This window comes from Bradysia coprophila, unplaced genomic scaffold (genome assembly GCF_014529535.1).
Source record: "Bradysia coprophila strain Holo2 unplaced genomic scaffold, BU_Bcop_v1 contig_94, whole genome shotgun sequence".
In the NCBI taxonomy this organism is placed as follows: domain Eukaryota; kingdom Metazoa; phylum Arthropoda; class Insecta; order Diptera; family Sciaridae; genus Bradysia; species Bradysia coprophila.
The window spans coordinates 6,080,292-6,107,065 of NW_023504022.1; the positions used below are offsets into that span (position 1 = coordinate 6,080,292).

The 26,774-nt window shown below is 40.1% G+C and overlaps 1 protein-coding gene across 2 annotated transcripts in view; it reads left to right on the forward strand.

Moving 5' to 3' along the window:
- The window catches only part of LOC119085129 (prolow-density lipoprotein receptor-related protein 1), a 47,075-nt gene that overhangs the window by 11,752 nt on the left and 8,549 nt on the right, over positions 1-26,774 (forward strand). Inside the window, exons 2-25 of one of the 2 annotated variants that reach the window (XM_037195401.1) lie at positions 11,898-12,124; positions 12,185-12,323; positions 12,404-12,529; positions 12,594-12,716; positions 12,783-12,877; positions 14,959-15,121; positions 16,679-17,357; positions 17,423-17,851; positions 17,919-18,311; positions 18,365-18,591; positions 18,649-18,997; positions 19,059-19,125; positions 19,190-19,515; positions 19,572-20,060; positions 20,123-20,221; positions 20,289-20,631; positions 20,692-21,027; positions 21,090-21,353; positions 21,417-22,376; positions 22,449-24,096; positions 24,159-24,377; positions 24,439-24,684; positions 24,746-25,006; positions 25,071-26,734. In XM_037195401.1, coding sequence (XP_037051296.1) covers positions 11,898-12,124; positions 12,185-12,323; positions 12,404-12,529; positions 12,594-12,716; positions 12,783-12,877; positions 14,959-15,121; positions 16,679-17,357; positions 17,423-17,851; positions 17,919-18,311; positions 18,365-18,591; positions 18,649-18,997; positions 19,059-19,125; positions 19,190-19,515; positions 19,572-20,060; positions 20,123-20,221; positions 20,289-20,631; positions 20,692-21,027; positions 21,090-21,353; positions 21,417-22,376; positions 22,449-24,096; positions 24,159-24,377; positions 24,439-24,684; positions 24,746-25,006; positions 25,071-26,734 — 9,872 coding nt within the window. Of the gene's footprint in view, positions 1-11,897; positions 12,125-12,184; positions 12,324-12,403; positions 12,530-12,593; positions 12,717-12,782; positions 12,878-14,958; positions 15,122-16,678; positions 17,358-17,422; positions 17,852-17,918; positions 18,312-18,364; positions 18,592-18,648; positions 18,998-19,058; positions 19,126-19,189; positions 19,516-19,571; positions 20,061-20,122; positions 20,222-20,288; positions 20,632-20,691; positions 21,028-21,085; positions 21,354-21,416; positions 22,377-22,448; positions 24,097-24,158; positions 24,378-24,438; positions 24,685-24,745; positions 25,007-25,070; positions 26,735-26,774 lie in introns of both variants that reach the window. The other variant, XM_037195399.1, reaches the window with a different exon arrangement.

Consider the following 26,774-nt stretch of genomic DNA (forward strand, 5'->3'; position numbering starts at 1 on the left):
TCCGTTCACTTTGCTCTGGTAAATAGCAGGCATTTTTTTACACAATAGATCTACCTTTCTTCTGTACTCACACAATACACGGTGTTCTTCGCTGCTTTACACTTCAGCTACTTTGAACGACGAGGAAGGATTTAATCGTTTGAGATATATGACATTATCAGCTCGAGATGTTCCTTTAGGTAATGTACAATTGGAGTAGAATCATAAGTATTTGAGCCTGTCTGTGGTACAACACGATGTTAGCTGTTAAATCCGTGCCATCTTCCTTAAACTACGGATAGTGCGACCAACAACGAGATACGAGGCTGCTACGAAATTCTCCTCGAACATAGATACAAAACCAGTAAATTTTTTGGAAAACCAGGAAATCATTCATTTGAAACATCTCAAGGTGACCATGCCTTTAACTGCTAATTTGTTTTTAGCCCCGTACGAAGTACAAAGGGGCTTATAGGATTACGATGCCGTGTGTAATTGATGGAATTCGAAGCAGACGGTAAGGGCAAAGTGTTTGCCTATGTTCATAGATGACGAGTCCGCAATAAAAATTTGGGCCGTCTGTCCGTCTGTCCGTCAGTCCGTCACGTCGATATCTTGAGTAAATCAAATCCGATATCAATTTTTTTTTTCCTGAAAGATAGTCAAAATAGTGAGGCTAAGTTCGAAGATGGGCATATTCGGGTCGGCCCTTCGTGAGTTAGGGCCACCTAAGTGATTTAAGGTCTTTTGGTGATATTTATGGCAAAATAAACGATGGAAATGTAAATGACCCGGCAAATGATAGGTATTGTCAATACCAATCCAGGAAAAAAAAGTTTTTTTTAAATCGGGTGAGTGGACCGTGAGTTAGGGCCTTAGAAGTGAAAAGCTACTAGGGCCCTATGTGTATTTTACATTGAACTCGAGTAAATTTCATTCGTTTTTCGTAATTTTTGTGTCATTTGGAAGGTAATCAAAGGCCGAATAGAATGTTGTTGAAAAAAAAAAAAATTTGGGTCCTCGGACTAAGGCCGCTACTAGGGCCCTATGCGTATTTTACATACAACTCGAGTAAATTTCATCCGTTTTTCGTAATTTTTGTTTCATTTGAAAGATAATCGAACACCGAATAGAATGTTGTTGAAAAAAAAATTAAATTTGGGTCCTTGGACTAAGGCCGTTACTAGGGCGCTATGTGTATTTTACATATAACTCGAGCAAATTTCATCCGTTTTTCGTAATTTTTGTTTCATTTGGAAGGTAATCAAAGGCCGAATAGAATGTTGTTGAAAAAAATTAAATTTGGGTCCTCGGACTAAGGCCGCTACTAGGGCTCTATGTGTATTTTACATATAACTCGAGCAAATTTCATCCGTTTTTCGTAATTTTTGTTTCATTTGGAAGGTAATCAAAGGCCGAATAGAATGTAGTTGAAAAAAAAAAAAAATTTGGATCCTCGGACTGAGGCCGATACTAGGCCCTATGTGTATTTATACTCAATAAATTAAAATTTTAGGGCTATTTGAAATTTTTGTTTTATTTGAAAGGAACGTCGTACGGGGCTTCGTAATTGCGCTATGCGCAATTTCTAAGATGTACACATTACATAATAATTTTACTTTAACTACTTTAACCGGCGCATAGGCTTACGGTCAAAGTAGGGTGACAGACGCACTAGGGTCACGTACGCAATAGATATACGGGTTTGTACGGGGCTCAGTCGCAGCAAACGCTCTGACTGTTCTGATGGCTTGTTTTGTAATAACCTGTGTGCCTATGAACCGGTATTAATTTCTAATACAATTTTTGTCTATTTTCTCCCATATGACTGATTAGGAATTTGACTCTTCGTTTTTTTACCGATTTTCTTTCAGCATACTAAATGATATTCAAAACAAAAAATGTTTAATTCTGGATGGTTTTTTACGCTTTACATAAGCGTAGCTATAATGCGATAATGAATTCAGTTAATATTTTGAATTTTGAGTTTTTTGTTTGTTGGCAAGTGATTTATGAAAAATGTTGATTCTCATTCAAATCGCAATTCTGTTCGCGGCATATCTAGTCACTAGTCAGTTATACTTCCGCTTGGAGTTTTTAATTGATACAATGTGCGAATAGCCACTTTGTATTACTTTGTTTATCCGTACAGTGTGTTAATAGTCGCTTTAAAATAGCTAGTCGCATTTTATGTACAATGTACAAATAGTGTCTCCTTTGATATTCGCACATTCTGCAGAAATTAATATTTTCTCAAGGACGAACCAAACGCTTAGGTAGTGTCCACAAACGATACCCAACTGGTTCAGTGGTGCCAGCAGTTTTAAATCTTTGATAACTCGAGAGCAACGCTTTTTTATGTAGTGAAATGTATGATCGATACCCCAATAGACCCCTAATTTGGGTGTAGAACACACAATGTGACTTCATCATCATCTTGTCTTACTCCGCGGGGGAGCATAAGGCACCAAGAAATTGCCTCCATCGCACACGATTCACTTTCACTTCGCTCCAAGTTTTTCCTTGGTCCTTAACTTCTTCGATGATTGTCCTTTTCCACGTAATCCTTGGACGACCACTCTTCCTGTTTCCCTGTAGATTCCAATCTAGCGCAGCTTTCGCTATGTCTTTACTGGGTCTACGTAGAGTGTGTCCTATTCAATTCCACTTTCTTCTCCTGATCATTAATGCCATGTCCTCAACACCGGTTAGGCGCCACAAATCTTCGTCTGACATGACGTTTGGCCAAAAGATCTTCAGAATTCGTCTTAGACATTTGTTGACAAAAACTTGGATCTGTGATGCTATCGAGTTCGCCACTTTCCACGTCTCACACCCATATAACAGCACTGAGAGACAGTTTGTCTTGACAATGTGACTTAATGCAACGTATAGTATATCTTTCGAGTTATTGATGTTTTAAATGTACTGACAGCACTGAAAAAAATACATGCTGCCTATGACAGTCGTTTATGGTGGTATTTCGTGAAATTTACTAAATTCAATAAGATAGAACCAAAGTCCTTCCTTACACAATTTGTATCAGGACAAATTCAATAGATCAAGCCAAAGACCTTTCCTACAACATTTGTAAAGGGATGAGTTCACTAGGATCGAACCAAATACTTTCTAAATTTGTATGATTAAGTCACTGGGACTGCTGGTGTTTCAGAGTTACATGAATATTTATACTTTTTCGCAATTCCGGTCCATAATCATCACCTTTCCATGCATCCATTTAATGTCGTTTTGAAGGTATTTATTTCACTGCATTCCCGGACACAGTACAATATGAACTTTTCGCACGCTAAAGAACCTATTACCTTCAACGAAGGCTAAATTTGTATAAATAAAAATCTTGCATTGACCAGAAATCGAACCCCCGACACCAAAATGTTTTGAACACAAAGCAGCGACTATAGGAGCCATTCGGCTATAGAGTTACACAATTGTACCGAACGTGTTGTTGAAGCCTATATACTAAGCTCATGTAACGAATTTAATCCTCATAATGGCATTTCAATCAACAATCTTCGAATATGTGCAAACTATATGCGAATAGCCACAGTGTGTACGAATAGCCACAGTGTTTGCGAATAGCCAAAGTACGCGCGAATAGCCAAAGTAACATAAAGTGGCTATTCGCACAATGGGCGAACAGCGTTTTTAACTAGTCAGTCAAACTTCGACCATAAAAAAAATCTTGAAGTGAAAAGTGAAGCGCCTGTATGTCGTGACATTTTTCCAATCGGAAGAAAAAAGCGACATTAATTCACAGCACATTGTCGTCGCTACAAAACATCACAATCTGTTTATACATAATTCGATCGGCAACATCGATTATCACACAAATTGTATGTATGCAAAAAAACATACGTATCTCTGGTTCAAGGTCGTTCAATTTTTATATTTATTTTCTTCGTCGTATTCTCATAAATGAAATTCCTCGATGTTTTAAAATAAACATTGAACCAACTCAAATAACATTCATGTTTGCAGTCATAATGAAAATACCTTCTAGTTGAAACCGGTGACTTATTTGTTTGTTTATTTGTTTTTATGGTTTTATTGCAATTTCGGCCGGTTTTTTTTTAAATGTATAGCTTGGCGTCTACACTTCAAAATGACTGTACGAGATACTTATAATGTTACGGACTGGGTCACATTAAGAACGAAGATAAATTGACCGATTTAGTCAGTTTATATGACATTTTGATGTTGATTTGTTGAACTAGGAGTGGACGTGTGCATGTAGAATCATCACATCAACGAAACACATTTATATCACTGTTTCTAGTTCATCGCTCTGACACTGAATTCACCAGAGAATATACATACATTGCCAATCAACCTTAATAAATTGCGACATTCATTTCATTTCTTACCCATGTCCGAACATTATAAACTTGTAACTCTTCTCTTAGTACTCGTACCCAACTTCCTTTCGTTTCACATCGCTGAAAACACAAATTTTTTTCTGCCAATTTTGATATCCAATAACAATAGTCTGTCGTCCCATTATCGCGTCGATCTTAAAGGTTTTTTTTTCGCTCTCGTTGTGTTTTCGTTTTCTTTTCTTTTTTCTACATTGCAAATTGTTCGATAAATCGAACTGCAGAGTGGTTATCGAATGATAAACAGGTTTTTACTTGAGAAAATTGTATTCGATGGATTTCTGAAAAACTTGTGCGCTCGTTCAAGTTCAATACACGTTATGATAACTACTCACATTTACACTTAATTAATGGTAATTTCTACTTGGAAATACAAATTTTAAGTGGATGTATAATTCATGAAATGTAATCGAAATTTTGTGTGGCTAACAGTGTTCTTGTAGGAAATTGATTAAAAACATGAAAAGTGTGGCGTAGTAAGTTGCATATTTTCGGTTCTACTGCGGATAAAATGTTGTTTTTTACTAGTTACGTGTGTTGTACGCACTATGTACATACATTATAACCTTGATCAATTGACACCGACCTTCCACCTCGCAAAGTCCAATTGATTCTTGTACAGTAGCGCCGATTAAGCGGCGTCGGCGTGAGGAAACTAAAGGACAGTTTTAATATATCATTAAGGAGTAGCTCACAGAACAGATTTCTGAAATTATTCAGAAAAATTATCTTTCCCCCCATGAGCATAACTAAAGTTGGCCCCTCTTTATCAGCAATGACAAAAGTAAAAGAGTTTACAACCGGATCACTCAATACAGCCAAAATGTATGTCAAAACAAATGAAGTAATAAATTTCATACCAAAACGCGTAGCGATGCGCTCAACAAAAGAGGTAACAGATTCAATCGTTACGTAACTATTGTTACGCTTGCCGTTTCTGAAAGGGTAATTTGATTTGCGACGTGGTTCTAGGTATTCGGCTTTCAGCTCAGGTTCAATATATTTTAAGAGCAAATTTGCAAATTTGTAGCCTTCATGTAGGCGGGAAAATATTCGTTTTTGGATGATTTCTCTTAATCAAAATCTTTTTTTAGACCCGTACGAAGTACTGGGGTCTTATAGGTTTACGCATACGTTTGTAACACGTCGAATTGGACTCCCTGATTAAGGGGAAACCTATTGTGGTTGTCTAGAGATGCCAAATCAGTGAAAAAACGAGCCGTCAGAACAGTCGGAGCGTTTGCTGCGACTGAGCCCCGTACGAACCCGTACATCTATTGCGCACGTGACCCTAGCTCGTCCGTAGCCCTACTCTTCCCGTAAACGTCGCACAGTGTTCCAAAACGTTACTGCCACATTCATAAATCTATTTTTGACATCAGTACGTCACTTTGCGACCCCTTTATGTCCGGAATTACCCTACAGTAACAGTAGACTTTCGAAAAACCAAGAAAAAATTTTGTTGGTTTTTTGGGTTTTGGAGCCCATTTTCCCCGTGGGGGGTTTGTAAATTTTCCATGTTAAATATAAAAATCCTAAGGACGTTGCAACTTGCATTGAGACACCTCAAGCATACTCCTTATGGTATTTTCTATGTTCCCGAACCTACCTGCTCACCAATCGCTGTAAAACAGATCTCTTATTCCACATTTTCATCAATAACCAAAAAAATTCAAAAAAGCCTCATGAAATAAAATCGTTGTCTCTAACATTTCTGCAGCAGTAAGTGAAGGCGCGAGGCAGGGGAACATAGAAAATACCATAAGGAGTATGCTTGAGGTGTCTCAATGCAAGTTGCAACGTCCTTAGGATTTTTATATTTAACATGGAAAATTTACAAACCCCTCACGGGGAAAATGGGCTCCAAAACCCAAAAAACCAACAAAATTTTTTCTTGGTTTTTCGAAAGTCTACTGTTACTGTAGGGTAATTCCGGACATAAAGGGGTCACAAAGTGACGTACTGATGTCAAAAATAGATTTATGAATGTGGCAGTAACGTTTTGGAACACTGTGCGTCGGTAAAGTAAAATTCTTATGAAATTTGTACGTCTTAAAAATTGCGCATAGCGCAATTACGAAGCCCCGTACGATGTTCCTTTCAAACGTAACACAAATTTCAAATTGACCTACAATTTCCTCAGTCCTATATTAACCTATATTTACCTATAAATAAACAATTTACTGATAAATATGCTAGTATATAGCTCAAAATAACTATCTATACCGTTATATAGCTCAATATACTATATATAGATATCCATATTTGGGATCCTTGAAACACCACACACACACAACCAATCACTTCCCACTGATCAATAACTTTGTAAGAATTATTTTCACCGATTTATATTGTTTTTACAAAAATCCAAAATGGCGGCCGACGGCCATTTTGTTAGGAGGTGGAAAGTAGTACGGCTGCTTTACATTCGTTAGTACCTTTCAAACAAAAAAAAATCATGAAATTCGGTCAAAGTTTACTCGATACATTAACAAAAAACACCACGTTCACTGTACGGCCGAGTAGCCACATATAAGCTCACTCCAAGAGACCTAGCTCACGCTCCGGTGAATCGAATTTCATAAACTTTTTTTTCCCTGATTGGTACGGTCAATACCTATCTAATAAAGCAAAATCCATCTAAATAAAAACACATCCGATTTCTAAAATTCTTTTTTTTCCCGTTTGGTATTATCAAAAGACAGGCTAAGTTCGAAGATGGGTGATTTCGGATCGACCTCTCCGGAGCTGGGGCCCAATAAGTGCCTAAGTGTTTTTCGACGATATCTCCAAACATTTAAGCACTACACTTGTCAGTGATACGTCAAATGAAAGGTTTTTACAATACCGATCGACAAAAAAAAGTTTATGGAAATCGGATGACCGACTCGTGAGTTAGACCCCTTGGTGTGAACCAGGCACAGGGCGGCAAGCAGTTTTTGCTTGTAGGTCGGCCACATTTCAACATATTTCGTCTGTTTTAGCTTTATTAGATAGGCATTGACTGTACCAATCAGGGAAAAAAAAGTTTTTGAAATTATGTTCACCGGAGCGTGAGCTAGGTCTCTTGGAGTGAGCTCTTATCTGGCTACTCGGCCGTACAGTGAACGTGGAGTATTTTGTCAATATCTCGAGTAAATTTTGACCGAATTTCATGAATTTTTTTTGTTTGAAAGGTATTAACGAATGTAAAGCGTCGGTAAAATTTCCGGTCTCCTAACAAAATGGCTGCCGGTGGCCATATTGGATTTTAATAAAAGTGATATATATTGGGAAAAATGGTACTTAGAGAGTTTCTGTTAACATGGAAATAATTTGTTATGTGTGTGGGGTGTTTCAGGCATTCCATATATGGACATCTATATATACCTATATACAGCTATATTGAGCTATATACAGGCATATAGAGCTATATAATAGCATATTCCTCTGTGAAATGTTTATTTACAGTGAAATATAGGTAAATATAGCGGTATATAGCTGTTTAAATAGGAATTTATGAAATTTGACTTCGTACGGGGCTGTCTATATTGCCTCCGGCAATTTATTTGTATATGATAACAAGGCAAAGAAAGATAATGTAAGTGATTTTAAAGGGCGAATAGCTTTTCATCAGACAAGAGATTGAAGTAAGAGAAATGAAGAGTTTTACATTAAAGGCTTTTGATACGAACAGGTGTTTCGTACGGGTCGGCGTTAGCTATGTTTTTTAAGTGAAACCAATACAGCACGCAGAAATGTGTTACTTTTAAAGGGAAAATTGGTTTGTTGGTGATAACGTATCCCACTTGGAGAAACCTTTGCAGATTGTGTAAATTTATGTAATCTGCCCATGTTTCTTCAAGTGGGTTAAATTATGACTCACAATCCAATTTTTCCTTTAAAAGTAGCACATTCTTGCTTACTTTTAACTTTTTAAGATTTTGGTTCAGAGAAATTCGTAAAAGGTCCATTGCTCTTAAAAAGATCGATTTAGTTTCGTCTCAAAATAAAGTTTTACTGCCTGTCCCAATGTCCCATGCAAAAGTTGAACATCACACAGCAATTTGCACCCTGCGAAAATGATCGATTACATGTGGAATATTCAACTTTCGCATGTGGTAGGCAGTAAAACCGAATACATTGGATACGTAATTCATTACATGGGGTAACAACTTTGTGATACTCGCTAGCTCACTCGTGTTATTTTGGAGCAACTTGCTTCGCTAACTGTTTTTCGACACGTGTAATTGTATATCTCCGCTTCGGCTCGGACAAACAAACTCTACACTTCTTGTCGCAAGGACAGTACTGAAAATTTAATGAATTACTTTTGCAGCATCCAATGTAGTCTACTATATTACCGACTTGCTATATGACAATGGATTTCAACAGTTAGCACCATGTTTATGTTCTAGATCGTTTATCCTGTTACAATCTTCGCATATTTTGAATTGTTCATTGTTGAATGTGTCCCAATGTTTCCACGTATCCTTATTACACATTATTTCTATTCGTTTGTGTAATATCTGATTCAATTCGTCACGTTGTCCAATCGCATTATTTCGTTCTGCAGTCATTTTATTAAACGATTCCTTATAAAGTGTTCACATCGTGCATGGATCGCTCTAAGAAGCCAGCCCATTCAAATGGAAACACGACTAGAAGTCTTAGACCTTTTTCATTTCATCGGCGACAACCTAAACCTGCCCTTGTTTACTGCATTTGAAATGAATTCAATTGATAAGCAATTATCTGCCTCGCATAATATGTAAACGAAGTGATGACGAAAATCTGTTTATGCAATTAAACCTGAAACGACGTGCCATATTGTTACTGTGAGTAATTGCAGTAACAAAAATTGGCTCTGATATTCCTACGTAAATTCATTGTTGCTTTTAACGTACATTTTTCAGAGATGTCAACTCGCCTCATGTCTGAACTGCTACGAAATGCATTTTGTGAATTGATTGCAATTAATTGTTTTTGTCGATGTACTGCGACATAATGCAATAAAAACGAATTTTATTAAACTTGATTTCGTCTCGTCAATTGAAAGTGAGATATCACCGAGACTCGATAATGTTAATTAGAGTCAATTAATGTCGGAAGGATGAGCAATGTGAATAGCTCGTAAAGTATCGTTTGCATCGTAACCGATTTACAATTTAACTTCTCTACATGCATATGGGCATGCATTCAGCAAAGTTTTAGACTTTACATTGGGAAATGTTGTGGCCTCTTTTTTCGCATGAGCCCCGAATGAGAATTACTTCAACAATGCCAGTAGGGCCTAGAAAAGGCAAAGAGGCAAAGGCTTGCTTTTCTGGCAACCACATTAAAAAAAACTTTCCCTGTAACTGGTATACGGCATTATCTCAATGCCCTTTTCACCTGTTAGTCAGACTGGTAACAATTCTTCTATGATATGATGAACCTCCACTAATGTCTACCAGATGAATCGTTTCTGAGTCGCACAACCCAATCAAAGTTTACATGAAAACGAATGGAAACGCATGGAAACGCATAGCAACACATACATTTTCGATTGGGTTGCCCGACTTACTCAGAAGTAAATTTTGTTCTAGAGTATTGTTTAGCATCAGATACCGAGAAACGAGATCGATATTCCTCCGCAAGTTCTGAAACTGATTTTTGAATGTGAGTTGGGATTCTTCTTATACGTTGGAACATGGTCAATAATCGATAGTAATATTTCGGTTGATAAAAAATATAAAAAAGGAGATATAAGTGGAGATAAAAAAGTGTTATGTGGAGATATGAAACTCCAAAATGGAGATAAATTCCATAGAAAATTGGAGATAATAAAATCTAATTTCGGAGATAATAAAATGAGTTTTGGAGATATTAACTAGAAATGGAGATAAGAAATGTATGGAATGTAGATAAAATAAATTAAAAAGTGAAGATAATAATTTCAGAAAAGGAGATAACATCAGAGATTAAAAATTTAAAAACGGAGATACTATAACTCCGTTTTCAATAAAATTATCTCCATTTGTTAATTTTTTATCTCCGTTCCTTGTTATTTAATCTCAAGTTTTAGTTAATTTATCGGCATTTTTTAATTATTTATCTCCATTTTTCGAGATAAACTCCATTTTTACTATTTTTTATCTCCTTTTTTCAATTTTTTGTCTGCCGTTTATTACGATCCGTCAATAATTCATTCACAATATCAAATAGAGACTACGAGTGCTACAAAACGTTTGGTTTGTATTTGTGCTTTTGTAAGTATCTTCCAACGTTCGTCAATTGAAAATTTTCTTCTTTTTTTTTACTTGATGTTCGATGCATAATGATACAACGACCGCCTTAACCTAAGATACACAGTATCACCGAGTAATGTTATAAATCAACAAATTTAAATAAAAAACAAAAAACACTCTCGACAACACGGTTGACTATTATTCCAACGAATACTGTATACCAACCACAGAAGATATTTAGGGGGCAAATGTCTGGGTATTTTACGTGCGTATACAACGTTTATTACGCTATCCATCGGAAAATAAATGTAGTTGAAGCGCATAATTTGGTAGATCACCAGTAAACGACTCTTTAATGATATTAATAAATTAGAAAACATTCACGGGAACGATCAACAAAGGTCAACCCAAACATTTGCTGTTGATAGAAATTTAATTAATTTAAAAAATAAATAAATTGCGAATTTTTTGCCACTGTTTTTTTTGTGCGATTTAAGTTTATTATCAAAGTGGTTTTGAACGTCATACCAATTATGCGGAATTTTATTCATCCATATCCAACCTCATAGCAATACTATTGACTAGTCGAAAAGTCAGTGGATTGCTTTCCGTTCCATTCCACGTTTGATATATATATGCATAGTGCATGGCGACGCACATCACTGATTGGATAAAGACGACTGAATCACAGTAGAAAACGTTCTTTTGTAAATTGAATCACTTAGGCGGTTTTTTTTGTATGCATATGATGCGAGACCAATTTATCTACACATACGCGAATGCAAAGGTTGATGAATTTGATCATGATATCCGGTGAAGAAACATTATGTAAATTCTGGTTTAATACATCTCGCAATAACTGGCTTGTTGTTAGTGAGATGAGAGTTTAGTGTTAGAACTTGGGAACGTTAAACTCTTTGTGTTGAATGGCACCATTGGTTACCAATGGTACCCAGATGTTTGGGGAGATGATATTTTTCATGTACAGTCGGCGATTTTGAAGTATTTGGTTTCAGCTCTTTGTCAGCTGAAACACTAATACGGTTTACGTCTTTAAACGGTTTTCCCATTACCACTCGATCACATGCATTTACATTGTATGAGTGGATCAGCTGATAAACAGCTGAAACAACATGTATCACTTATTTGAAATTCACCGACTGTATATTTCAAAGAATCATCTTTATCTCAGGTAACTTGATTCGTTGGATTGTTGGTGTCGTCTTACTATTTACAATAGGTTTACTTCGCCCACACATATCATAATTCTGCTTGCCATCTCAATAGTTCACCGAAAAAAATAAAATATTTTCAGATATTACCTGTTCTCCCAACCAATTTCGGTGTAACAATGGCCAATGCATACCAAACAATTGGAAATGTGATACAAAAATAGACTGTGATGATCGATCTGACGAACCAGACGAATGTATGAAATTGAAATCGTGCAATGAGGGCCAATTTCAGTGCAAAGTGACGCAGAAATGCATACCAAATGACTGGGTGTGCGACGGTGAATTGGATTGCGGTGGAAGGGACAGGGTATGTGTTTAAATGTTTTAATTAGCTGGCAGGTGATACAATTGAATCGTTTGCATTTAGTCGGATGAAAATAGTTGCCATCCAGCCGAACCATGTCTGCCAAACCAAAGCGAATGTGAACGGTCCTTGTGCATCGATACGGAGAAATTTTGTGACAAGAAAATCGATTGCGTCAATGATGAACTGCATCACATTTGTAGTGAGTAAAATCGTGACCATTGATAGTTTGATGCTCGGAGGACGGCATAAACTGAAAAATTCTTCTATTCTTCTATTTAGACGATCCAAAAGCTGGTGCTATATGTGCCGAATTGAAATGTTCCTATAATTGTAAGGTGACGCCGGGCGGCCCAAAATGTTACTGTCCCGCTGGACAAGAACCGGTCAACGGAACTCAATGTCAAGGTTTGTAAAATGCATCTGGTCTACTGACGTTATTGAGTGTAAGCAGCAATTCCATCTTTGTTAGATTTCAACGAATGCCAATTTGAGTCAACCTGTGATCAAATATGCAAAAATACGCCGAATTCGTACGAATGTTCGTGTGTTACTGGGTACACGAAAAGCAACAACAGGTGTTTTGGAATTAACGGTATGCTCTGCACTTGCGTAGCGTATTTAGAAAACCATTTAACCTTTCGTATCCTATTTAATGTAGTGCCGAAAGAGGAGCCGCTATCACTGGTCTTTTTAACCCAATCTGGTGTACAACGAACATTGACTACGGATTCGTTGAATTTAACGTCAGCTTACGTAAGTCTTATATAAATTTGGCCCCCATGCTGTTGCTTAAGATTGACTGTTTGATTTAAATAAAAAAAATAAAAATTTGAAAACTCAATCAAGTAACCATTCAGTGGATAGTAATGGACCAGGGCTTATTATTCGGAATTTCAGTTCTGAATAATTTTAAATTTGAAAATTTTCAAGAATTAATTCGCGAACTTTAACAACTTTTAACTTAAAACTTTAAAAGTTCCTGTGTTTTTGACAATTTCCTAAAATTCTTTGAAATTCCTAAAAAAATCCTTCAAATTCCTGAAAATTGCTAAAAGTTCTTTAGAATTCACAAAAATTCTTAAATTTCTTTAAAATTCATAAATTTAAGAAATTCCTAATATTCCCAGCATTCCAAAAGAAACTCCGAATAATAAGCCCTGTAATTGACAGACGACTCTGTTCTGTAGAACGTACAGCATCAGTGATTAAGAGTGATATCGCGAAATCTTCGAACAACTTTGGGACAAGGGGTCACGGATATTATTGACTTATAGCTCATTCGATTCGTTGAACTGTTGCGAGTAAAACGTTGTACTACGTTTGGTGTCATATATTTTGCTGTCGACGCTTGAGGTCATGAAGGTCTGGCAAAAGGGGCCCGAAATCGTTTTCTCGCGATTAGTCGAGTAAAACAACGCTGGGAAAAAACTTTTTTAGCTAGGCTTGTAGGCCTTGAAGAGACGCACATTTTGAGTATACACACCACCAGGTCCATGTTGACCTGTTGGTGATATCAATCATTTTAGGTGAAAAAATAGGTGATTTTCCCAAGACCCTGACCGGCTGCATTGACATAAGTCCGAGACATGGTATGTATGGTAAGAGAGCCTAGCCTCTGGTGTACCACAACATGTAAAAACATCCTTGGGTAAGTTTCACTGCAAAGGGTTGGACTTTAGCAGATGTCCACCCCAAGTCTTTTAGCCACATAAAACGTCCAAAAATGCTTCATACCCCACTTTTTTATAGAAAATAGTCGAAATAGATCGAAATTTGGGTTCCAAGAGTATAAGAACAACGTGAATACATCGAAAAACTCTTTATTTAAGTTAATCTTACTCTTATCAGCAATAAATAATAAATAGCCGCTCAAAAAACCTCAAAAAAGCGAAAAACAAACGAAAGAAAGCGATAAAATTTCGTCGACTTGGGGTGGACTGCCGCTAAAATCGCTCCAACTCTTTGCAGTAAAACTTATCCAAGGATGTTTTTACATGTTATGGTACTACAGAGGCTAGGCTCTCTCACCATACATACCATGTCTCGGACTTATGTCACTGCAGCCGGTCAGGGACTTGGGACAATCAGCTATTTTTCACCTAAAATGATTGATATCACCAACAGGTCAACATGGACCTGGTGGTGTGTATACTCAAAATGTGCGTCTCTTCAATGCCTACAAGGCTAGCTAAAAAAGTTTTTTCCCAGCATTGTTTTACTCGATTTAATTGGGAGACAACTATTTTGGGCCCCTTTTGGCAGACCCTTACTTCATGACCTCGAGTGTCGACAACAAAATAACGTTTACCAAACGTAGTACTACGTTTTACTCGCAAAAGTTCAACGAATCGAATAAGTCAATAATATCTGTGACCCCTTGTCCCAAAATGTCTGATTTTGTTCGATGTTTTGGCGATATCACTCTTAATTTGTTGTTCTGTTTATGATGCTACCGAAACTAACGAGTTTCGTCGTAGGTAGAGTCACGACTGAACATTGTTTTGTTAATGAAGCAATGTCGCTATTCTGTTAAAAATAAGCCGCAAAGATATTCTCACCTAATTTCGTGTTGGTAATTAAGTTCGGTTTTTCTTTGGTCGAATTTGTTTTTCTCAATTTTCGTAATCATTACCCGACCACATGTTTTTAACACTTAAACTCTGCTAAAGTGACTGCATCTTTGATGTTCGCGTACACCACGTAAAGATGATATATAACGTTGTAAACAAAAGAAAAGCATAACATACCCAGTGGGACGTTAATCGTTTCCATCGTTTTTGCTTAGATAATTTTTTTCGCTCAAATTTTTTCTTCTTTCTTATTTTCTCCTTTAGGTAAACAATCCGATTACGCTGGAAATGTGGCATAGAAATCGCACGGCATGTGTGATAAATGGCAGCAGTGCGGTGGAAACTGTTGATTTCAGATGCCACAATGTTGACGATTTATCAATATCATGGAAAATGCCTCAACCGGAGATATTCTCAGCATTAACATGTAGGTGTAGTGCAATACGGGGGCTGTATATTGTGGGTTGTTTTGTTGTGCTAGTTACATGTTACATAAGTTAGGGATTATTCGATTTTTTTTGGCTGTCTTTTTCTTCGTATTTGTGCGGGATTAATGGTGTTTCTGCTGACTGGTTGATTTGAGGTAATCTAATAACGTAAGTGGATGCTGTAGGGAATTTATTTAATTGAAATTGGTTTTTTGCGTTCGCTGTAACAGTTTTGCTGACTGAGACACATGTTAATGGTTTCTCTCTCTCTCCTCTCTCTCCATCTCTGTTCGGTTGCAGAATTTACGTAAAATAAACAAAATCGAAAACATTTTCTTCTTCTCAAGTACGTTGTTGTGTTTTTGTCGATTGAACTCATTAACGTCGGAAAATGTTAGTTGTTGTTGTTGCCGTTGCTGGTGTGCTTTGAACAAGTCTACATAAATTATTATTCCCGTCGAGAGTATGGAATTTCGAATTGAAAACAAACAATTGAATGGCTGAAATTCCCTTGAGACATAAAACATTCAAAACAAATCGTATTTCTCCTGGAAATCGAAACGATGGTGATGCGATGATAGAACTTTAAGTGTGATGAAACTAGTTTTACTTTAAAGATTTGTGTACTTAGTGCAGGCACTTGTGTTATTCCGTGCACCGTATGTTCATTAGAGGTTTTCTTTGTTGCATGTCGTTTGCCACGAAAAGTTGTGGAACAAAATTTTTTCCTGGAAAAAGGGAAATGGCCATTTATATGAGAACCTTAAAGTCGAATATCTCCAAAACTAAAAAATCTTTTTGAAGAATGTATTCTGTTCTGGAAATCATGGCCCATTGCCGGGTTCACTGGGTTCATTTATATGTGGAACGATAGTTCTGTGAGGCCAGCTACAACACCCCATACTCAGATTCGTGGAACATCGAAGCTGCAGAGAAGGCGGACTCTCCGAACCTTCACTACATTTTTAGTCATAACTCTCGTGGAGGTACTCGCACCAGCCAGTGCGTATACTCTACCTGTAGGTCTTTCCAAGGCCGACATTTTTTCTTGAGTTATTGTCGAAAAACTGTTTTCGGTACTCCCTGACATGTCTTTACTTTTGAACGCTTTTCACAGAAAACAATTTTTTTTTAGAAAAAGTGAAAGATACTTGTTTCCTAGAATTGAAAGACGAATCCAACGAGCTATCACTCATTAAAATCGGAGACCGCTTGTTCCCCAATCACCTGAAGATTTGGCGATATCACTCTTAAGGTTTTCATAAAAAAGGCTTTTCCGTCTGGAAAAACAATTTTCCTGTTTCCGATAAAAAATTTTGTTCCACAACTTGTCAAAACAAACAACATGGAACAAGGAAAAATGTTAAAGAACTTAAGGCACACGGAGCCATTTTGTCGACACAAGGACCTGTACTATCTGTTTCGGCATATCGAACACGTTATAATGTTCTTTGGTGTTAAATTACAAATCCCCTCTGTCACCATATACATACATATAAACTTCACTTAACTAATTACTCCGTCTCGTCTCTAATTAAATTAAAAATTTAATTCAGCCGTCGATGAAATGCGACTCGATTGGATATCAACGAATTGGTACTTCCTAAACACCGACTTTGGTCTCATATTTGTTTGCAATAAGGCCATGCAACACTGCATCATTATCATCGAGAACTTTGTCCACAAGCCCAAGTCAATGGTACTCGATCCGACAAAAGGTTTCGTCTTTTTCACGAAATGGGAACAGGCTAGCCTGGAGCGAACGCACATGGACGGAACGAATCGAACCACACTGGTGACGAAGAAAATCGTTTACCCGCTTGGATTAACATTGGACTTGGCGAATGAACACATTTACTGGGTGGACATTTACATGGATTTTGTGGAACGAGTGGATTACAATGGTCAGAATCGTTGGTCGATGGCCAAACGGCTGGAAAACTATGTGCATTTGAGGTCGTTGTACTCGATTGCCTACTTCGAAAATACCGTCTTTGTTTCGTCGAACAGTAACGCACCACGGGCCAATGCCATATTTAAGTTTGATAAATTCAATCTGATAGCAAACACTACCGTACCACATGTAAGTCGTCCGAGAAATCTGTTGGTTTTTCATCGTCAACGGCAGCCGGAGACTGCACATCCGTGCCGCACAAACAACGGTGGCTGTGATCATTTGTGCATTCCGAGTTGGAAAAATAATATCGCAACAGCGTTGTGTATGTGCTCTGGCGGGTAAGGGAAAAATACCTTCCGAATGTTCGGGTTGGTTTTACGTAGAATTTGCTCAATTTTTCTAGGTACCGGTTGCAAGCAAAGACTCGTTGCGTATTGATCAATCATTCGTCGTTTCTAATTTACGCTAAGCAAAAACCAGCTATGATCAAAGGCATTGCAATGACCACGAAATCACAACCAGGCGGTGGCAATCAAGAGGCAATCGTTCCGATTTTGAATGTTAGGTGGCCATTGCACTTAGATTATAATGTGAAAGATCAGTTGATCTACTTCGGTCACAACAATGCGAAGACAAAAGAGTTTGTGGTCGAAAGTCAACGAATCGACGGAACGGATAGGAAAATCGTTGCCAGAAGTACGGATGAGTGTCAAGGAATTGCCTACGACTGGATGGGTCACAACTTGTTTTGGGCTTCGGCCAGCATGATCAAAGCCATGAGCCTGACAAATTCGAGCATTCAAAAGACCCTGCTACACTCTAAAAACACTGGGTAAGATCACATGGAACAAGATGTACCCTTTTGAATGGACCGTCATCAATGTCTTTCCCTCTTTTAGTTCGATCGTTTTGGATGCCAAATCTGGACTGATGTATTGGTCTATGTGGTCAACACCGACTGAACATGGTTCAATTATGTACGCTTGGATGGATGGAACGCACAGAGGTACGTTAGTTGACGGCAGCAAAGATGGTATGATGCAATGGCCATCAAGTTTAACAATCGACTACATGGAGAAGAAGTTGTACTGGTGTGATCCACGTTCGTCATTGATCGAACGAATCGGTTTGGACGGCACATACAGAGAAGTACTTCTAATGAATGGAGCTGGAACGGAATTCTTCCCATATTCCATTGCCTACTACAACGAATACATTTTTTGGACGGACGACATGGTGGCGAACATCTCTAGAATTCACATCAATTCAACGGGAGACCAAGTTGATCCCAAGTAAATCAATTGAAAACAGTCGCGAGTTCGTGTAACAAACAATTCGATTTTAGGCTTGTTGAGACATTGGGCTTTGAGAAGGACACCGTGACCGACATCAAAGTGTTCGATAACTTGAAGCAAACGGGAACGAATGACTGTCACAATAAGACCTGTCCTGGACTACTGCTAATAACACCAGAAGGATGCGTTTGTGCGTGTGGCAACGGAATGATTTTGAACGCAAGCGGAACAATGTGTATGTCTAAGATAAATGCTACACAATCCAACTGTCCTCCCGGTAAGATTTTGACAATGCTGCTATAGGCCTCCTCAATTGCAATTCTGATTGTTCCAGACAATCCGCAATGTAAAGCAACCGAAAATGCCTGCGATGGTTTCCTGTGTGACTACGATCGTTGCATCAGTAAAACGGAAGTTTGTGATGACATCGCCAACTGTATCGATGGTACAGACGAACATCCCGAGCAATGTAAATCGGTCGGATCGGTTGTGTGTGCGCCGAATCAATTCCAATGCAGGGAAACCAAGCAGTGCATACCGAAGACTTGGGTGTGTGATAACCATTACGACTGTGCAGATAAATCAGACGAATTGGAAAATTGCGACGATTGCGCTGAATTCCTATGTGATAACAAGGTGTGCGTACTACATTCGCAATTGTGTGATGGTCAGGATAATTGCGGGTGAGTTGTTGGCTTAATCGGCTGCCTCCAATTGTTGTCAATGTTTTTGCTCTTTTGCCAGAGACAATTCCGACGAGGAAAACTGCAGCCATCAGTGCCGACCGGATGAAACATTCTGCCATCCAAAGGTTGTACAACCATCACAAGAACCAACAATTTTTGAATTCTAATTCCACTCGAATCGATCCACAGGGTTGCATCAACATCAACGATCACTTTTGTGACGGAATCGCTGATTGTTTCGATGCACACGATGAAGAGGATTGCGCTGCAGTGAACAATCAGACCGACAACCATAAAGTCAACATCGGCGTTGAGTGCTATGCCAGCGAATTTAAGTGTCACAACGAAATCGAATGCGTCTCGATAAAACTGCTATGCGATGGAGTCGACGACTGTTTCGACAAATCAGATGAACACAATTGTACCACGATAACCCAACGATCCCAGTCTAATGAAACTGATGAGTGTGTGCATCCGGATCGGTTGTGTCGACCGACTGGACACTGTATTCGGGTGTAAGTAAATGTGCCGCTATATGGCTTCAGTCGCACTGCAACACTTTGTATTACAGGGAACAGTTGTGTGACGGTACGAGTGACTGTCCTGACGGTACAGACGAAGGACATCGATGCAGTGAAAAGATTTGTGACCACAATTCCGAATGTTCACACTTTTGCCACAATTCGCCGGAAGGTTTCGTTTGTTCGTGTCCGCTGCATTTGTTTTTGAAACCGGACGAATTGCAATGTAGTTCAGAACATGCATGCAGCACTTGGGGTACATGTTCCCAGGAATGTGATCAGATTGGCAAAAGATACAGATGCAGGTGTCACGACGACTTCACTCTCCAGTTAGATCAGTTTTCGTGTAAAAGTGACTTCGGCGATTCGCCGTACGTCATCTTCAGTAACCGACAAGAGATCAAGGGACTGGACTTGAAAACGTTGGCGGTGAAAAATTTCTTTGCCGCTCTAAGAAACACCATCGCCCTGGACTTCCTCTACACCAACGATTCAGTGACGATTTTCTGGACGGATGTGATTGATGATAAAATATATCGGTGAGTGACACGCCACCGACATCTCGTCCTTCTATAATTTAACAATTCAATATTCGAAACAGTGGTTCTCTGATCGGCGATGCTATCCGTAACGTTGAGGCTGTGGTACAGTCGGGACTGTCTACCGCTGAAGGCTTAGCAGTGGATTGGATCGCATTGAAGTGAGTGACGTTAATCAGATTTTCAAATGAAATTTTCCTACTTTAACGCTGTGTGCTCACTTTCAAGCATCTACTGGGTGGACAGCAATCTGGATCAGATTGAAGTAGCGCGAATCAACGGCAGTTTCCGCAGAACACTAATCGCTGGTGAAATGTCAAGTCCAAGGGCCATATCCCTGGATCCATTGGAAGGTCTTCTGTTTTGGACGGACTGGGATTTGAATGAGCCACGAATAGAACGATGCTCAATGGCTGGTGAGTACAGGAAAACGATTATTCAAGTCGATCGCGTTCAAGGCGCCTGGCCCAACGGGATAACTCTGGACTACACCATGAAGAGAGTCTACTGGATCGACGCACGTTCCGATTCCATTCACACAACCAATTACGATGGCGGTGACCATCATTTGGTAAGTGCTGATCCTGACTCTCATTGATCCTAATTTACCGCAAATTGTCTACAATCGTAGGTCATACGGGATCAAGAAACGCTGTCGCATCCATTTAGTATATCGGTGTTCGAGAATCACGTTTACTGGACCGATTGGCGTACGAATTCAGTGATACGAGCGAACAAATGGAACGGCACCGACATTTCCATTCTACAAAAAACGTTGACGCAACCGTTTGGCATACAAATTTTGCACTCGAGTCGTCAACCACGCAATGGACTGAACCCTTGCAACACGAACAATGGCGGTTGTTCGCACCTATGTCTACTAAGCGTCAACCAAACGTACAAATGTGAATGTCCTCATGTTATGCGACTGGATGTGGACAATAAGACTTGTGTGCCGAACGAACAAGTAAGACAAGCCGTGGCCGATTTTCCACTTACTCGTCACACTCAATCCCATTATCATTGCAGGTGCTGCTGTTCATCATGGGTACGGAAATACGAGGTGTAGACATTTTACAACCGAATCATCACGCCATTCCGACCATAACCCATGCGAACGCAATGGGACCGAATGTGATTGATTTCGTTATCGACGAGGGACGGCTCTATTGGTCGGATGTAACGTTGAGCGAAATTCGAACGGCTGGATTATCGAATGGATTGATTAGCACAATCTTGGACACGGATTTGGAAAATGTGTCCGGCTTTGCAGTCGATTGGATCAGTTTGAATGTAAGTGGCGGCGCGTCGTACTACAACAGTGAGTTGATCAAAGAATTTACTTCATTTCCTCAGATGTACGTTTCAACGGAAAGCAATGCCAATTCCATCATTCTGGCGTGCAACCTGAAAGGTGAATTTGTCACGGAAATTCATAAGGATCTGCTGGTTGTGCTCAGTATCGTTCTCGATCCCGTCCAAGGAAAAATGTATTGGTCGCACAAGAAAGACCTCACCAAGACGTATCTGATTGAACGGTCTGCGTTAGACGGATCCAATCGTGAGATTCTAATCAATTGTACAAATCCGGCCGAAAGTCTGACCATGGACTATTCCATTAATCGATTGTACTTTGTGTACGGACACATTGGCTCGATCATGTACGTCGATTTGACCACAACCACTGTTCATGAATTGCTGGCTGATTCGGTGTACGTTATAACCAGTCTAACGCTGTACAAGGAAAGTGTCTACTTCGCCGAATCGAATTTGAACACAATTCGTAAGTGCGACAAATTCGAGTGCAAAGAAAGTACGGTGCTTCGGAACACTACGGCTGCCGTCAAAGACCTTAAAATGTACCATCCAAAAGCTCAGACCGGCACGAATGCCTGCGGTGGAAGCAAAAACAATTGTGAACATTTGTGTTTTGCTACGTCGATGTCGTCGTTCGTTTGCCGGTGTGCCATCGGATACATTGCCGACCCGATGAACCTCAACAATTGTATCGGCGAAAAGGAACTGCTGCTGTACTCGCTCGGCCACGAATTGAAAGGATTACGGCTAAACGAAACACTGCAACTGTCCGGACAAGTGCTCGGTCCAATTCCACGCATATCACTAGCTTCATGGATTGACTACCACTTCGAGAAAGATTTGATATTTTGGGCGGATAACGACAAAGGCACCGTGTCCAGCATTAAACGTGATGGAACGAATCGCAAAATTTTGCTGAGTCAGTTTGAGCAGCAAGAATCTGGATCATCCGATTGGTCGGGTGGTATTGCTGTCGACTGGGCTGCAGACAACATCTACGTAAGTGCACAATTCACACCACATTTTCCACTAATTTCACTTTTCGTTTTTTTTTGGTTTTACCAATTTTAGATTGCCGACGAGAAACGGAATATCATCGAGGTAGCTCGACTGAACGGATCGTCAAAATATGTGGTGGTATCGAACATTGAAAAGCCTACATTGGTTGCCGTTGATCCATTGAATGGATTATTGTTTTACGCTGGAGCCAAGCGTATCGGACGAACATCGTTGGACGGTAGTCAACTATTTATATTGGCCAATCAAACTGCTCACATCACCAGCCTTGTGTTGGATATCAACAACCAGGCCGTTTACTGGTGCGAAGCAACAACGGCTACCATCATGAAAGTCGACTATGATGGTAACAGTAAAATGGTCATGTTAAATCACAGTCTGAACAATCCGGTCGGCATTGCTGTCATAAACAAAACGATTTATTGGGCAGACAACACGCATCTGATGGGTAGCATAAAAGTGGCGCCGACAAGTAATCTCTCGGACTTCACAGTGCTGACAAAGAATGAGGGTCCGTCGCTCAAAGATTTAAAGATTTTCTCGCAGAAGATTCAAAATGGTTCAAACGTTTGTGCAACGAACAACGGTGGATGTCAAGAGCTCTGCTTATTCAATGGAACCCATCCCGTGTGTGCCTGCTCTCATGGCCAGATAGCGAAGGATGGTAAAACGTGCGACCCATACGATATGTTCCTGATATACTCCCGAATCACGTCCATCGACAGCATCCATTTGACCGATCACACGAATTTGAATGGACCGATAGCACGGATCCAGAATCAAACTTTGCTCAAATATACGATCGGTTTGAGCTACGACTATGCACGTCGGAGGATATTTTATTCGGACGTTCATTCGAGCACCATCAACATGGTGTTTTTCAACGGCACAGATCACAAAACAATTGTGAGCCAGCAACTGTCCGTCGAGGGATTGGCATACGAGGCTCTAACCGAACAGCTGTTCTGGACGACAAACAGTGATTCATCGATTCGGGCAATTGATTTCAAATTGATTGGAACTGATCTGGGCAACAATACGAAACTGGTCAGACAGGTCATCAAACTGAGTCGTCAGGATAAGCCACGCGGCATCGCAGTGGAACCTTGTTTGTCGATGGTTTATTGGACGAACTGGAATTCGAATGCGGCGTCGATCCAGCGAGCGTATATATCGGGATACGGAATGGAAAGCATCATCAAAACGGAAATTCGTATGCCGAATGCGTTGACCATTGACTACGACAACCACAAAATATATTGGGCTGATGCTCGATTGGACAAAATCGAAAGAGCTGACTACGACGGCCGCAATCGAGTCGTTTTAACACATTCGATGCCGGTACATCCGTTCGCAATGGCAGTTTACGGCGATATGCTCTATTGGACCGATTGGGCTCTAAGTGCCGTGCTACGTGCCAATAAATATTCGGGTGCCGATGTTGTCTGGCTGAGAAAAGACATTGGCCGACCGATGGGAATTACCGCAGTACAGAATACCACAAAAGACTGTTCGGCGAGTCAGTGTGCTTTGAATGGTGGCTGTGAGGACGTTTGTAACATCGTCAATGGTAAGGTGAAATGCGAATGCACACAGGGAAAGTTAGCGTCCGATGGCAGAACCTGTATACAAGCGGGTGACTGTAGTCCGGATCAATTTTTGTGCAAATCACATGAATGCATACCATTCCAAATGACATGCGGTAGGTGGCTTCGGGGTAAATTGGAAAAGAATTTATTTGTTGACCGTGGGGTTCCATTACAGATGGGATCAAGCATTGTATGGATGGATCGGATGAAAACATTGCCTATTGTAATGTTAGAGTATGTCCAGCAAATTTCATCGAGTGCAACAACCGACGCTGTATTCCAGCTAATCAAACTTGCATGGATGGCTCCGATGATACGTCTATGAAATGTGGTGACGATCATTTTATGTGTTCAAGCGGACAGTGCGTCGAGCTTAAACATCGATGCGACAGAGGTACGGTCTTTGGTCTTTTTAAACAAAATTTTTAATTTTTTTATCAAAAACGTACACACAGACCCAGACTGCCCGGATGCCAGTGATGAAGTGAATTGCACCGGAATGGAAAACGTCTGTAATGATACGAGTCCGAAGTTATTGAAATGTGAGCATACGACCGCATGCTACCATCCAAATTGGCTGTGTGATGGCGAGAATGACTGTTGGGACAACTGGGACGAAACGAATTGTGGCAACACAACATGTTCGGCAGATCAATTCGCTTGCGCCAATGGACAATGCTTCAGTTTGCTCTGGCTATGTGGTAAGTTAAGGTCAGCTGATGTTTCAGTGGAAACCGAACCTAATGTTTGATTTGGTGACAGACCACGATCGGGACTGTGAGGGCGGTGAAGACGAATTGAATTGTTCGTACAACGAAACAACGGCAGCGTGTCAATCGCATCAGTTCGCGTGTCTCGACGGATCGACCTGCATTCCGGACATATTCCAGTGCGACAATACCAAAGATTGTGCGGATGGATCCGACGAAGGTGAACAATGCGGTAACACAGAATGTGGCGTCGATAAATTCCGATGTTCGGTAACTGGGCGCTGCATTTCCTTAAAATTCGTTTGTGATGGAGGTACGTATCCACGGCACAGACAAAGCATTGAAATGCATCTTAACGTTTCAAATATTTCGTTTAGAAAACGAGTGCAGCGATGGTGAAGACGAAAGGAATTGTACGACGTCGACGAGCATCTGTCGCGATGATCAGTTTGCCTGTTTGAATCGTGAATGCATTGACATTCGATTCTTCTGCGATGGACGCGAAGAGTGTAGCGACGGTACGGATGAGTACAAAGGATGCAATCCGTCCATAATGCAGATGCCGAAATGCGAAGAATCGGAGTTTGAGTGCGACAATGGAAGATGCATTCCAACGGACGAAATGTGCAACCTGAGTGATGATTGTGGTGATAACTCAGATGAGGATCCGGTTAGGTGCATCAATTCGACGTTGCTATGTTCGCCACGAAAATTCCATCGTTGTACGAACGGTGTCTGTGTTCCTCTCACAATCGTATGCAATGGCGAAAATGACTGTGGTGACTTTAGCGACGAGAACATGTGCAACATCAATGAGTGTAACCAGAATATCTGTGCACACATTTGCACCGACAGACCCATAGGCTACGAATGCGCTTGCTATAAAGGTTTCCGTGTCAGTCCCAGGGATCCACACCTATGTGAAGACATAGATGAATGTCTCAACCGTCCGTGCAGTCAAACTTGCACGAACACTCGCGGAAACTATCACTGTTCGTGTGTCGAAGGCTACGAACTGAAAGATCGGCACACATGCAAGTCAGTGTCGGAGGTGAAAGTAAAGTTCATTTTCACCAATCGCTACTACATCAACGAGGTGGACGCAGACGGAAAGAACAGTCTTTTGGTTCACAATTTATCGAATGCGGTCGCGTTGGACTATGATTATGAAACGAAATGCTATTACTGGTCGGACGTGACATCTTCCATGAGTAAAATTCAGAGATTGTGTCCGCAACAAAATGGTACCGTTGCCGATCTGCACAAGACACGACTCAAAAATCCCGATGGTCTATCCGTTGACTGGGTGGCTAAGAATTTGTATTGGTGCGATAAGGGCCTGGACACGATTGAGGTGTCTCAACTGGATGGCAAGTACCGTCGAATTTTGATAAAAGAAAATCTTCAAGAGCCCCGAGCCATTGCATTGGATCCATTCCAACGATACATCTACTGGACGGATTGGGGTGTGCACCCACATATTGGGAAAGCTGGCATGGATGGATCCGGTCAGACTATAATCGTTAGCGAGAATCTCGGTTGGCCGAACGCGTTGACCATCAGTTTCGAAACGAAAGAACTGTATTGGGGCGATGCCCAAACGGATTCGATCGAAGTCAGTGATTTCAACGGAAAGAATCGACAGACCCTTCTCCGGCAAGAGCATGGTTTGAATCACATTTTCGCTATTGCTGTGTGGGAAGATCGTGTTTACTGGACCGATTGGGAGACCAAACGGATCGACACTTGTCATTTGAATCGAGGGGACAATTGTACGTCGTTACAAACGATCGTCCACAGGCCAATGGACATCAGGGTGTACCATCCGTACCGGCAAATTCAGCCGGATATTAATCCTTGCAAGAATTCCAATTGCTCAACGTTATGCTTACTGTCACCGAATCCACCGTATTACAAATGCGCGTGTCCTGACCACTTTTATCTGCACACCGACAACCGGTCGTGCATTGCTAACTGTACAGCTGCTCAGTTTGTGTGCGAGACTACATTCAAATGCATCCCATTCTACTGGCGATGTGATGTAAGTGTTGTGAGCATTTCAAGCTGAGAAATTTTGTAAT